Consider the following 14,485-nt stretch of genomic DNA (forward strand, 5'->3'; position numbering starts at 1 on the left):
TGTACACATGCCCATTTAAGCACAATTAATTATATTGTCCAAGTTCTCATTTTAGTAGACTTTATCTATTAATAAAGCATGTTGAAATTTTCCAGTATGAAAGTGGCTTTCTCAATGTTTTCTTGAAGTTTTGTCAATTTTTTCCACATATAGAGATGGATAGATCCAGATATCTCTGAGTGTGTTGCTAGGTGCAAACAATCTAGCATGTTTATAGCTTCCTGGTGAATCTGTATCTATAGTACCATAGTATTCAGGCTCTTCCCTTTGGGAAAGAAGGAGTGGCTGAAGTTTATATCTTATTTGAGGGCCAGAGCATATGGTGGTCTGTTGTGGTGCTTGTGTCAGATTGGAAACAAGCAATACCAGTAAAGGCGCCATTAAAAATGAACCCCTAACAGCAAGAATCTAAGCTCATCTTCTCAGAATGGGTTGGGAAGCAGGTTCCAGTGAACCAGGAGTCTTAGAAGAGATGCCCTTCCTTTTCCTCATTTCCTCTTGGAATCACTGTGCAAGATCCAGTGCCTAGGATTCCTTTCTCAATTTTGCTCCCTGACTTCATCTTTACAGAGTTGAAATTTGTGGTCCATACTTGTGGTAAGACAGACTTCACGAACCTGAATCCCAAATGGTGGGATTTATTTGTGTAACTTTCACCTTGAAATCCATTCCGTCTGATGTTTATTTTGGTATTATACTTTTGGTTTTAGTGTTTTTCTGTGTATGTTTCTGCCCCTTAGCTTTCAATGGCTCCTTTATTCATTCAGTAAGTACTATATCTCGAAAGCTTTTTTAATAGTACACCTTTTCTTTTTCTGCTGGATTTTAAGTGTCCTAGTTTTAGCATTTTCTAGATTCATGCTTTTATTTAATAAATTTGAATTAATTTATCCTGCTTAGAAGTCTGTATCTGTTTTCCATCTAACTTGTCGTCAGTTATGGAAAATTCCTGCTTATTACTTCTTTAGTCATCATCTTTTCTATATTTTCACTAGCTGTTCCCACTGGTGCTCCAATAAGACCAATTAGACCTTTTAGTTCAAATTTAGACCCTTTGTTTACCAGCTATGTCTTTTAAACTTGACTGACATTTTCCATCTTTATCATTCTGTGGTATTCTCTAAGAAAACTATACCTTCCAACATACTAATTATCCTTTCAGCTATATGCAATCTGTCAGACCAACAGGAAACTATGTAATTTTCTAACTTTATATAACCATTCTTTGAATTCAGAGATATAATTGAACTTCTCACTTTTAGAGAATCTGATTAGTTCTTTTCCGACTCTCCCCCTCTTAAAATTATACTACATTCATTTACTCTGAGCATGCTGTATGTATCTATCATCTTTGTATGTCCAACTCCTAGAAATGCTTTATCCAGCACATTGAGGTGAAACTCTTAAGTGAAATAAATAGGACACACATGTATAAATACTGAATAGTTTCTCTGGTGTGAGAAACTGAAAGTGTAAATGGGGACTAAAAGGTATGGTACGTAATGTGAAATAGGAAGAAAAGGGGCAAAGGGGAAGGAGGTGGGAGGGGTAGGGATAAGGAAAGAAGGGAATGGAATTAATATGAGAAAATGGAAAAATAGGAACAAAATCTTTGTAAATAGGGAGGAATGGAGGGGTTGAAGGGAGGGCTGGGCAAGGGTGAAAAATAAGAACCAAGAGAGATTATGTAAAGGTGCAAATTTCCAACGATGAATATCATTATATTGTATACCTAAAATGTACCAATGATTAGAATGAATAATCGATAATACAAACTAGGAAGAAAATTTCCAAAGGGGTAGGGGTAGTCAGATGGGCAGGGGAAAGGAAAGAAGGGAAAGGAAAAATGCTGAGAAATGGAAAAAATGGAAATAAAGTCTTTGTAAATAGGGAAGGGTGGAGGGGGTGAAGGGAGGGCTAGGAATGGGGAAAAAATAAGAACCAAGATGCATCATGTAAAGGTACAATTCCCAATGAGAAATGTAATTGTTTTGTATACCTAAAATGTACCAATAAAAGAATTTAAGAAAAAAAAAAAGAAATGCTTTATCCAAACTAGGTATGTCAATAATGTTAGTTGAAATAAAGAATGTGATTTAGCAGCATTTACTTAGATACTGTGTTCGGTTGTGAATCATGACAAAAACCAAAGAATATTAAAGGTATTTGTTTTAAGTAATTGATAAAGGACCATAAATTAAAAGTATATCAAAGTGGATATTTATTTAAAACCGTATCATAAGGATGTATGTCTGGAGCACTATCCTTAAAAGATTAATAACTATATATCTGAGAAAACCATTTAAAGCTGGTCATAAGTATAACATCAACATATTTTGTAGGATGGTTAACAGGAGGAGGGGTGTGATTTTTTTAATGACAACACATTATTTTATAAATGAAAGAGTCTATAAAATTAAATTTTGCTCAACATTTACTGGAACTGAGAATCTTTATCATGGAATATAGGCTTTAAGTTCTGAAACATTTACTTTATCCACTATTTTTGTAAAGGGCTATAAATAGATCACACAGAACCATGCATTGTGCCAGTCATTACAATTTCTTCCCAATATAAACACCACCTTACGTGACCTCCAAGTGCTGGAGAATTAGTATCCTGCCCAGTGCTGATTTTGATAGCTCTGTGAAGGAAGCTAGCTGAACTAGAGAGGTTCTGAGAATCTTTTCCAAAGGACATTTAATATAGTGTCTAATGAAGTTGCTTGGGACTTATAAGTTGTGAAAATTAACAGTACAACAAATGACAAAATCAGCTTGTTAGAAAAAAAAATTAAATTTGAATATGGCAACTAGTCATTTAACTCACGCTTAGCTAGATTAAGGCCTTTTTAATACAACACAAACACTCACTGCTGGCATTTGAACCAGTAACATTAAAGAGGGCAATCAACATAATAACAAATACAACTAGCAAAAAAAAAAATCACGTTTGGGATCAAATAGAGCTGGTATTGGTAAATACAACTCCTATGTTGGAAGACTAGAAAGTAAGTCAGGAACTCCTGAAAGCCAGTGAATGGGCTGTGTTCCACCCAAAAAGTGCAGTCCAGCCTCTTATCTCAGGTGTACCTGGATGAGGACCTTCTCCAATTTCCTCTTTCCTGAGAGAACCTTTTCAGACTACAGTCAAGCTTGCCAAGTATCCTCAGTAAACTAACCATACACACTCCATTGTGGGTAGGTTTAAATTTACTAATTATAAAAAGTCAAAATTCAGAAGTAACTTTCAACTCATATTATTGCTTTTGTAATTTAAATTTAAGCAAGATTATCTGGGTATTTGTCCATTCAGTGTTTTTATTCACTTCATTCAGCAAATGTTTATTGAGCACATACAATATGTCTGGTATTGTTTGGGTGCTGGGGTCCAGCAAAATTTGAAAATTGTTGAAAATCCAACCCCTTCAGGGCTTACATGTAGTGAGGTGAGCATTTAAAATAAAACGAATAGGTAAAATGTATAGGATGTTGTGACCAGTAAGCAGGTAAAACACACTTCTGGTTGTGTCTGTGTGGGCTATGGAGGTGTGGCCTTGGGGTCTACACCTGCTCTCTCACCCATTCCTCTCTGGTGCTGATCCCCTGCTCTGTTTCGTGGCTACCATGAGCTGCATCTTGCTCCACTGCCTCTTCTGTCATAACAGTTCTGCCTTGGAGCTAGCCAACAGTGGACTAGATTGCCTTAAACTGTGAGCCAAATTAAACCTCTCCTCCTTTAAGTAGTGGGTGTCAGACATTGTGTCCAGCAATAGGAAAGCTGACCAACACATATATCATGTAAAGTTAAGTACTATGGAAAAATTAAACAGGAAGGAGTAGAGCTAGATGTGTGGTTGTGTTGGTGGGGTTATTATTTAAGTAAGAAGTAATTGATAAGTGATTTTGGAGCAGAGATTTGAAAGAGTTGAAAGAAGCCATGCAGTTTTCTGGGAGAAGACCTTCCATGCAGAGAGAATTGTAACTGTGTCTCTGAGGGTCACATTTGGAGAACACGCCAATGAGTAAGAAAAGTGTGAACTGGAACAGGGGTACATGGGTCAACTTTCCATTGCTTTGACAAAATACTTCAGATCATAAACTTGTAAAGAGGAAGACTTATTTTGGTGCATGGTTGCAGAAGTTTAAATCCATGGTCACTTGTCCCAGTCACTTAGGAACTGTGACAAGACAGAACATCATGACAGGAAGCACACAGGGACCAAAGCTGGTCATTCATGGCAGCCTGGAAGGGGAGAGAAGAAGAAGGGCCAAGTTCACATGCTACCTTCAAGGGCATGATCCCATGACCTCACTCCCTTCCACTAGGCCCCACCCGAAAGGTTCCACTGGTCCAATAGCATCACAGGCTGCCAACCAAGCCATTGCCACATGAGCCTTTAGGGAACACTTAAGATCCACCCTTAACAAGGAAGAAGGGAGAAAGTGACAAGGGATGATGGGGAGATGAGCTATGCAGTTTGTAAGGAGTCTTTTGTTTTTCACTCTGAGATTGGAAACTTCAGGAGGGTTTTATTTTGAAGTGTAACATAACCATGTCTTAAAAGGAAAACTCTACCACTGTGTCAGAAACAGAAGATAATTTAGGTGTGAAAGGTGAGAATGCTTAGGGGCTGTCACAAAAACCCAAGCAAAGGATGGTGACAGGTAGGAAGAGTCAGATTCTGGACTTAACGGTACTGACAACACTTGTTGATGGATTGGATGTGGTATGGAGAAAGACAAAAAGTAAGACGACTTAACAGAATTTTGACTTGAGCAGCCCGAAGTTGCCATTTAGTGAGAAGGAAAAAGTAAGGAAGTTGGAAATAAGCCAGTCCTAAAACTGTTTTTCCATTCTGTATTCACATCCTCATTATTCTTTTCATATTTAAAATATGAAGACTTTATACTTTTATATTATCAATCCCCTTCCCAACATGTCATATCAACATATTTTTATCCACTAGTCTGTATCCTGTTTGAGATTAACTCCTCATTTATAATCGCTATTTAAGGAAAGTGGCCACAAGTAATGAAACATTTTAATGTATTTAGCATATTGATAAGTCTTAGAATATTTTATTTAAGTAAAACCTCACAAGATTTACCTAACTCATCTTCTATCATCCTCCAAAAGGTAGCTCAATGAACATTTGTCAAATTTAAACATTCATTCATTCAGCTATTCAAAACTTTTACTGTGTGCCATTATTTTTCAATGTACTACATTAGGGTTATATCAGTGAGTAAAACAGCAAATACTGTCATAGACTTTACATTCTAAAGAGGGGGAGGCAGGAAACAAGTGAACAGTTAACAGATGCTTAGTACTGACAGGGGACTGAAAACAACCCTTATAACAGAACTGCAATCAGTCATCCTGTAAATCAAGAACAATTGCCTTAAGCAAAAGCTAGTTTTCTCACTGAGTGTGAACAAAGGCTTTTTGTAGTAGACAGAATAATGACTCCAAAGATGTCTGTGTGCTGATCCCCAGAACTTGAGAATAGGTTACTTTCCATGTTGAGAGAGATTTTGTAGATAAAATTGTGTTAAGACCCATGAAATAGAGAAATTTCCTGGATTATTCAGATAAGTACAATTGACTCTCAAGCTTTCTTAGAAGGGGTGGATGGAAACTCAGAGGCATACTCAGAGAGGGGATGAGAGAAACAGGTCAGAGCCATGGAGAACAGGCAACCTCCAGAAGCTGGAAGAAAAGAGATATATTCTCACCCGGGCCCTCCAGAGGAACAAAGCTGTCTGTAGTTTAATCTGGGGCCCTGTAGATTCATTTATTACTTCTGACTATAAGATAAAATTGTGTTCAGCCATTAAACTCATAATAGTCTGCTAAAACAATAATTTACAAAACTGTATGTAGGAAGGAATAGGAATACAACACGCAGTTACATCCTTAGAAAACATCGCTAGTTTTATTGATCTGTAGCACTACTGAAAACAGTGTTGCTGCATTAAATTCAGAACCTCTGGCCACCCCTCGCCATCCTGTTGCCCTCTCGGCCTGTCCTTCGGGAGTCAGATTTTGCACTAGTGCAGAAGAGAGAGTTCATGATAGGCTTGCACTAGTGTGGGAGAAATGGAAATGTGGGCAATAGGCAGATCATGAATGTGTTGATAGAAAGCGTTGCTAAAACTTACTGATCCAGGGCCTGAGGGAAAAAAGGATGAGTCAGGATGACAGCGGGGCCTTGGGCTGGAGCAACTGATGGATGGATAGGCAGTGGCCTTCCTGACACAGGGAGGACTGGAGGGGCTGAGAGAAATGAGGCAGTCAGCCATGGCCTCATGAAGTCAGCAAGGTATATAGGAAGTCTTGAGTATTCGAAAACACCGTATGAGGAAAACAGAATTTTATATAGCCAGGTATAACATAGAGAAAATGCCTACTGTTAAATTGGAAAAAGACTTTAAAAGTTACGTTAGACCGTGACTAATGCAATTCAGTAAGGACACTCCCAAAGCATCCCCGAAAATTTATAATTTCTGCATAGAAAATTCAAGAGGAGTATGTTTTATATTCTGATTCACTATTCCACTACACTTACAAGCAAAGTTTACAGTTTATAGATAAAACTCTCTTTTATTTCTTCCTGTCAAGGGAAAAATAAATGACTTTTAAAATCTCTTCATAGAGTTGAATTCATTGCTAAAATTCTTCCTCTAAGTTACATTAACAATGAATATTTGTAAACATTTCTATACACACATATTCTGTTGTGCCTTAAAGGAGGTACACATAGGAACTTTATTATAGGCCAAGAATGGTATGTTAGGTATTTTGTAAAGAGTCTTTTAAATTCTGCGTATTGTAATAGTTGAAGAAAGATTAATTTAATAATTTGATGAAAAATTGAGTAACTGGATTTTAAAATATATATTTAAATATACATTATATATTATAAATAATATAAAGTAGGACAGTTGTCCTCCTACTGAATCTTTTACAAACTTGGTAATTTGATTATTGTAGGTTAATGCTTTAATTCCAAGGTTAATTGTCAGAGACCAGGGGAGAATTGAGGCCTAATCGGTCTCCTCTGTGATCACAAAGAAGAAAGGCCGCACTCAGGGGTGATTGCATAGTGCAGGTTAAAATGAAAACAGTTGAGGTTAAGTTATTTACCAGAGTATGTACTAGTGGATATTGGAAAGCAGATGAAGCTTGTGTCACTTTGCTTGTACCCGAGTCTGGGTGAATAAAGGCAAGATAAGCCAGACGGGGCAGGGCGGGGGGCTCCTCTGCCTACTAGAGGCAAGAGTCCCCTGGCTGCCCGCATGTTAACCTGACTCTGTCTCTGTCATTCATCCTCATTAGCCCCTGGGTCAGGGAGAACAAAGTAGCAGATCTAGGTTCTGGAACAAGGCCAACCGGGTTGGTTCTTTGCTACAGGTGGCACCCCAGTGTAGGGCTTGGGATCCAAGCTCAGCTAGAGTTTGCCCTGCAGAACTATGAAAGCCATATATGTGTATGCGTGTGTATACTGAGTTTATTGATTAAAATGTGAAAATGGGATCTCTGGATTTCAAATGAATTTGTCACACCTAAATTATGTTATATGATGAAAGTTTCCAGTGGTTGAAATACAATGACTTGTTGCAACGTAATATGGTATTTAGTTCTCTTTTTTTTAAATTATTAATTTTGGAAATTTACTACTGGGGCAAAAAACGTTTTTTCTAGGCTCACAGTAAATCAGCATTGACAAATAAGTTTTCTCCCTCTGTCTCCCCGCTCTCCCTCTCCCTCTTCATCTCTTCCCTCCCCATGAAGATGGTCCGGGAGCAGTACACAGCCAGTACAGAAGGCACCCACATAGAGAGGCCAGAGAACCAGTATGTCTACAAAATCGGCATTTACGGCTGGAGGAAGCGTTGCCTCTACTTGTTTGTTCTTCTCTTGCTCATCATCCTTGTTGTGAATTTTGCTCTTACAATTTGGATTCTTAAAGTGATGTGGTTTTCTCCAGTAAGTATTATTTCTTCCCTGTGGTAAGCTTGCCTTGTGTTCACTGTATCACTGAGTCCTTGTTGTATCAGTTGAAGTTTCTTAATGTACTAAGGATTTGTTTCTATTCTATCTGCATCAGAACATTCAGTAGCAAAATGTGTATGTAACAATTACTTTTTCCTTTTTATCTCATTGTGAAATATAGTGTGTTTTGTTTGCACTGTAATTTTTTTCATTAGTCATTATCTCTATATGGTGGGAAAATTTATAATCTTGAATTTGTGGTTGAGTCCAGATGGCTTAATAGTTATTTGAAACTCATCAATCTGTAAAATTGTATAAATCATCTATTTTCCTAATCTCACTAACATAGATATATACCATTTAGATGCCTGTATTTGTCTGTTTTGTGTTACTAAAATGAAATAAATACCTGAGGCAGACTAACTCTATGAAGAAAAGAGGTTTATTCAGCTCATGGTTTTGGAGGTTTGGGAGCATGGCACGTACATTGGCTCAGCTCTGGTGAGGACCTTCTAGTGGGTGGTGGAAATGCATGCAAGAAGAAGTCACAACGCCAAACAAAAAGTCAAAGTGCCTGGGCAGAGCCTGGCTCAAGCTTTTATAACCAACCAGGATCCCGGGAGAAATAACTCAGTCTCTTCCAAGGGTATATTACCCCAGCCCACGGATCTCCCGCTGAGCCCACCTGGTAAAAGTTCACACCATCCCCTCACACTTCCACCTTGAGGACCAAACCCCAAACACTTTAACCTTTGGAGGGACACTCTTCAACCGAAGCCAGCCACAGTACTGCCAAAACTCAATCTTTACAGAATCCATTTTAATACACAATAAATTCATGTGCACACTTCAACATTCAACATCAGATTTAGTAAATAAAATGCCAGCACTCCTAAGATATTCATATTTCATTGTAAATACCTTCGTGTTTAAAGATAACTGCATAATTTTATATGCCCTGACAATATGTTTTCTCCTTTTTGTTTGCCGTGTGATGCTGAGCATTAAATTCACGGCCTTGCAGATGCCAGACAAGCATTCTACCACTGAACTACATCCCCAATCCCTATTTTGTGTATTTTTTGAAAAAAAAATGCCGATTTAATGCAGAATACATTAATTTTTCAAGACACAATGAGAAAATCTTGCTGCTGAGAACAGCACCGGTTAAGTCACTGTGATCTCAGAAAGGACATGAAGGTGCAATTTTACATGAGCTTTTTCTGAGCAATAGTTACAGCATGTGGCCTAAAATGCCTTCCATTAATTAGGATCCTTCACTTTCTATGTAATTATTTTCATCCCTTCAGGCAGTGGACACATTTCTTTTGTCGAGAAAAATAAATATTTCTCTTCTCATATATGCAAAGAGTTAAGATATCAACAGAATTAAAATATAGTTTGAAATGTGTTATTTGATATATTTAGTATATATTAATATAAATTTATTAATATAAACATATTTATAATTATTAATTTTATATAAACAAATATATAGAAACATAGCAATATTTTTCCTTTTTTATTAGTGCATGTTTGCAGCCTGTAATGTTTACATTCCTTGTGTGGAGCTGATCCATGTGCATAACACATCTGAATCCCTTTTTTCATCCCTTTCCCTCCTTTTTGCCCCTCTCCCTCCAACTCTTGATCCCCTTTCCATTTGAGAAAAACCTCCCTACTTCCTGTTACCTTTTATTTTGCTCTTTATTTATAATTTGGGGTTCTTATACAAGAGAAATGCAATATTGAAACTTGTGTATCTGACTTATTTCACTTAAGATTATGGTCTCAAGGTGCATCCAGTTTCCTACAAATGACTTGTTTATCTTTATGGCAGAGTAGTACCAGAGTAAATACCACATCATTTTTATCCATTTGTCTGTCAGTGGACATATAGGCTGCTTCCAAGATTTAGCTGTTATAATTTAAGCTGCTAGAAACATAGGTATGCATGTATCACTATAATAGGATGTCTTCAACTCTTTCAGGAAAATACTTGGAAGAGAAATAGCTGGGTCAATGGAATTTCTAGTTTTAGTTTTTTGAGGAATCTCCATACTGATTTCTGCAGTAGTTATAGGGTTTCTTTTTTCCCTACAGCCTGACCAACATTTGTTATTATTTGATTTCTTGAGAATGTCCATTTTTTCTGGGGTAAGATGGAATCTCTGTGTGGTTTTAGCTTGCATTTTTCTAATGGACAGTGATCATGAGCATTTCTTCATATACTTATTGGCCATTTGTACTTCTCTAAAGTATTTATTCATTCACTTCCCTATTTTTTGATTGGGTCGTTTATTTTGGAAAGTCTAATGTCTTTTAGTTCTTTATATATTCTAGATATTAGTCCTCTGCCCAAGGGATAGCTGGCAAAATATTTTCCCATTCTGTAGGTTTTCTTTTCACTCAGTTAGTTTTACTGTGCAGAAGTTTTTTTAATTTGACATGGTCTTATTTGTTGATTCTTAGTGCTATTTTCTGGGGTTCTGTTCAAAAAGTCCTTGCTTATACCTATAACTTCAAGGTTAACCTCTTTTATCTTCCAGCAAGTGAGGTACTTTTGCTTTAATGGTTAGATCTTTTATTGATTTTGATTTTAGTTTAGTACATGGTTAAGAGATATAGATCTAGATTCAATCTTCTGCATGTGGATAACCAGTTTCCCAACACAGTTTATTAAAGAGGCTATCTTTCCTCCAGTGCGTTTTTGGCCCCCTTGTCAAAGACAAAATACAGTAGTTGAATGTTCTTGGGGTTGTTTCTACATCCTCTATTCTGTTCCATTGATCCTCGTATCTGTTTTTGTGCCAGTATTGTGGTGTTCTTATTGCTGTAGCTTTGTAATATAACTTCAAGTCTGGAATTGTGATACTTCTATTTTGCTCTTATTACCCAGATTTCCTTTTGCTATTTTAGGTCTCTTCTGGTTCTATATGAATTTTCGGATTGTTTTCTGCAGTTCTGTGAAGAATACCTTTGGCATTTTGATTGGGATAGTGTTACATATGTTTATAAATTTTGAAAGTTTGGCCATTTGACTATATTAGTTCTGACTACCTAGGAACAGGAGATATCTTTCCATTTTCTGATGTCCACTTTGATTTTCTTTTTCAGAGTACTGTGGCTTTCATTGTAGTGATCTTCCACTTCTTTAGTTAGGTTAATTCTGAAGTATTTAATTTTTCTTGGTACTATTATGAATGATATTTTTTCCTAATTTCTTTCTCAGTGGTTTCTTTATTAGTGTATAGGAACACTATTAATTTTTGTATGTTGATTTTGTATCCTGATACATTATTGAATTTTGTTATTAATTATAAGTGTTTTGGTGGATTTTTGAAGGTCTTCTATGTAAAGTATCATGTCCTCTACCAATAATGATAGTTTGACTTCTTCCTTTCATATATATATATATATTATATATATATAATATATATATAATATATATATATATTTCTGTTTCTTTTTCTTGCCTAATTCCTCTTGCTAATGTTTTAAATACTATGTTGAACAGAAATGGTAATAGTGGACCTTCTTATCTTGTTCCTGAAATTAGAGGGAAAGCTTTCAGTTTTTCTTTATTTAACATTGTCAATAGGTTTGTCATAAATGGCTTTTATCAAATTGAGATGAAGTCTTTCTATACCTATTTTCTTCAGGGTTTTTATCTTGAATGGATGTTGGATTTTGCCAAAGGCTTTTTCTGCTTATATTAAAGCGATCCTAGGAATTTTTTTCCTTCTTTGTTTATGTGATTATTACATTTATTGATTTTTCATGAGTTGAACCATTCTTGCATCCCTGGGATAAAGCCTGCTTGGTCGTGGTATATGATCTTTTTGATTATTCATTGCATTCTGTCTGCCAGTATCGTGCTGAGCATTTTTGCATCTATATTCATCTATATTTCTCTTTTTCGGTTGGATCATTATCTATAGTTTTGGAAACAAGGTAATGCTAATTCCCAGGAATGACTTTGGGAATACTCATTTCCTTTCAATTTCATTACAGAGCTTGAGGAGTATTGGTGTTAGGTCTTCCCTGAAGTTTTTGCAGAATTCAGCACTGAATCAATCGAAACCTGGGCTTTTCTAAGTTGGTAGGGGGATTTTTACTGTTTCAATTTCATTATTTCTTATTAGATTATTCAGCGATTTTAAATCTTCTTGGCTCAGTTTTAGTGACTCATATATAGCTAGGAATCTATCCATTTCTTCTGAATTCTCCAGTATATGGGCATATACGTTTGCAAGGTAGGCATTAATTCTCTCTTTGATTTCAGCAGTGTTCATTGTGATTTCATCTTTTTCATTCCTAATTGCACTGACTTGGTTATTTTCTCTTCTTTTTTGGTTAGGTTGGCTAAGGATTTGCCTATTTTGCTTATCCTTTCAAAGAATCAACTCTCTGATTCATTGATTCTTTACAGTGGTTTTTTTTCCTACTCTGATCTTTATAATTTCTGTCCTTGTACTTGCTTTGGATTTAGATTGTTCTTGTTTTCTAAGATCTTGAGGTATATCATTAAGTTATTTATTTGGGCTTGCTCTGTCTTTGTAATATGGACATTTACAGCTATAAACTTCCCTCTTAGGACTGTTTTCATTATGTCCCATAAGTTCTGGTATGTTGTGCTGCCATTATTATATAGTTCTAAAAACTGTCTTATTTATTCCTTTTTTCTGTAACTATTTATTTAAGCACATATTGTTTAGTTCCATGCATTTGCATAATTTCTGTATTTTCTTTTGCCATTTCTAGTTTCATTGCTCTGTGGTCTAATAATATGTATAGTATAATTTCAGTTCTCTTACATTTACTTAACCTTGCTTTATTGGCTAGTATATGATCACTTTTAGAGAAAGGTCCATGTGCTGCTCAGAAGAATATTTTGCTCTTTTGTGGTGAGACACTCTGTAGATATCTATGAAGCCCATTTGTTTGAGAGTTTTATTCAACTCTGATATTTCTTTGGGGTTTTTTTCTAGTTTATCTGTCTATATGATAATGGGGTACTGAGGTCCACCACTATAATTGTGTTTATGCTTATCTGGTCATTTATATCCAGTAGTACTCATTTTATAAAGTTGGTTAATCATTGATCTCTGCATGTATGTTAATAATTACCATGTTTCCCTGAAAATAAGACCTAACTGGAAAATAAGAACTGGTTATTACCATAGTGATGGCCAGTGACATGTAGAAGATTACACCTCATTATTCTCTTGCTCAGTAGCTACTCTGTAATAGCAGGTAAGGCAAGGTGATTGGAACTGACATTTTTATCTCTAGTTTTTAAGACTGATTATTTTCCAGTTAGGTCTTATTTGCTGGGAAACGTGATGTTATCTCTTCCTGTTGGATTGTTCCCTTAACCAATGTGTAGTAACCTTCTTTGCCTCTTTCAATCAGTTTTGGCTTGAAATTCACTTTGTCTGAATATAAGATAGCTACAGCTGCTTTTTATTGGGTTCCTGTTGCATGGAATATTATTTTCCATTGTTTGATTTTTAATCTGAGTTTCTTTTAGGGTTAAATGTGTTTCTTGTATGTGTCACACTGTTGGATTTGTTTGTTTGTTTGTTTGTTTGTTTTGAGATAGGATCTTGCTGCATAGTTAAGTCTGACCTTGAACTCACTATGCAGCCCAGGCTAGCCTCACACTCACAGCGATCCACCTGCCTCGACTTCCCAAGTGCTGGGATTATGGGTCTGCACCACCACACTTGGCTAGGTTTTATTTCTTGTTCATTCTCTCAGTTTGTGTCTTTTGATTGGAGAAATGAGACCATTCACATTGAGAGTTATTATTGATAGGTGTTGACTTATTCTTGTCATTGCTTTATTTTCCTGTTGTTGATTCCCTATTTTTTGCTTCTACTTAACTGTTCACCCTACCTGATATATGTATTATATTAGACCTTTTGTCACTGTAGATTTTCATTGTCTCTTTCTGGGTTATCATTGAGAATTTTTTGGAGTGGTGATTATGTGGTTATAAATTTCTTTAGGTGCTGTTTTGAATGACGAATGATGAATCAATTTTGAATGATGGTTTTGCAGGATGTATCAGCTGGGGTTAGAAATTGTATTCTTTTAAGGCTTGAAATACTTCACTCCAAGCTGTCCTAGGCTTTAAGGTTTGTGTGGAGAAGTCTGCTGTAATTCTAATGAGTTTATCTTTATAAGTGATTCATTTGTTGTTTTTCTCTAACAGCTTTTAGGATTCTCTCCTTGTGTTGAACTTCTAGGATTTTGACTTTTGTGTATTATGGGGAGATTCTTTCCTGATCATGGCCATTTTGGGGTTCTGTATATCTCATTCATCTGCATGTTAAAATCTTTACTCTCATTTGGAAAGTTTTCTGCTATTATTTTAGTAAGAAGGTCTTTTTTTATGTCATTTATGCTGTCTCCTGAGTTGCAGTTAATCTTAGATTAGTCTTCTTTTTGTTATCTAGGAACTGTTGGAGCCATTTTTTA

General features: G+C 36.1%; 1 protein-coding gene across 3 annotated transcripts in view; it reads left to right on the top strand.

The window, feature by feature from the left end:
• The window catches only part of Sgcg (sarcoglycan gamma), a 151,124-nt gene that overhangs the window by 58,131 nt on the left and 78,508 nt on the right, over positions 1 to 14,485 (top strand). For all 3 annotated transcript variants that reach the window (XM_087199417.1, XM_004854855.4, XM_087199418.1), the window contains exon 2: positions 7,799 to 7,993. In XM_087199417.1, coding sequence (XP_087055543.1) covers positions 7,799 to 7,993 — 195 coding nt within the window. The remainder of the gene's footprint in view (positions 1 to 7,798; positions 7,994 to 14,485) is intronic.

The sequence above is a fragment of the Heterocephalus glaber genome, unplaced genomic scaffold (assembly GCF_053883595.1).
Source record: "Heterocephalus glaber isolate CG9 unplaced genomic scaffold, H.glaber_assembly_v1.0 deba00001719, whole genome shotgun sequence".
Lineage (NCBI taxonomy): Eukaryota > Metazoa > Chordata > Mammalia > Rodentia > Bathyergidae > Heterocephalus > Heterocephalus glaber.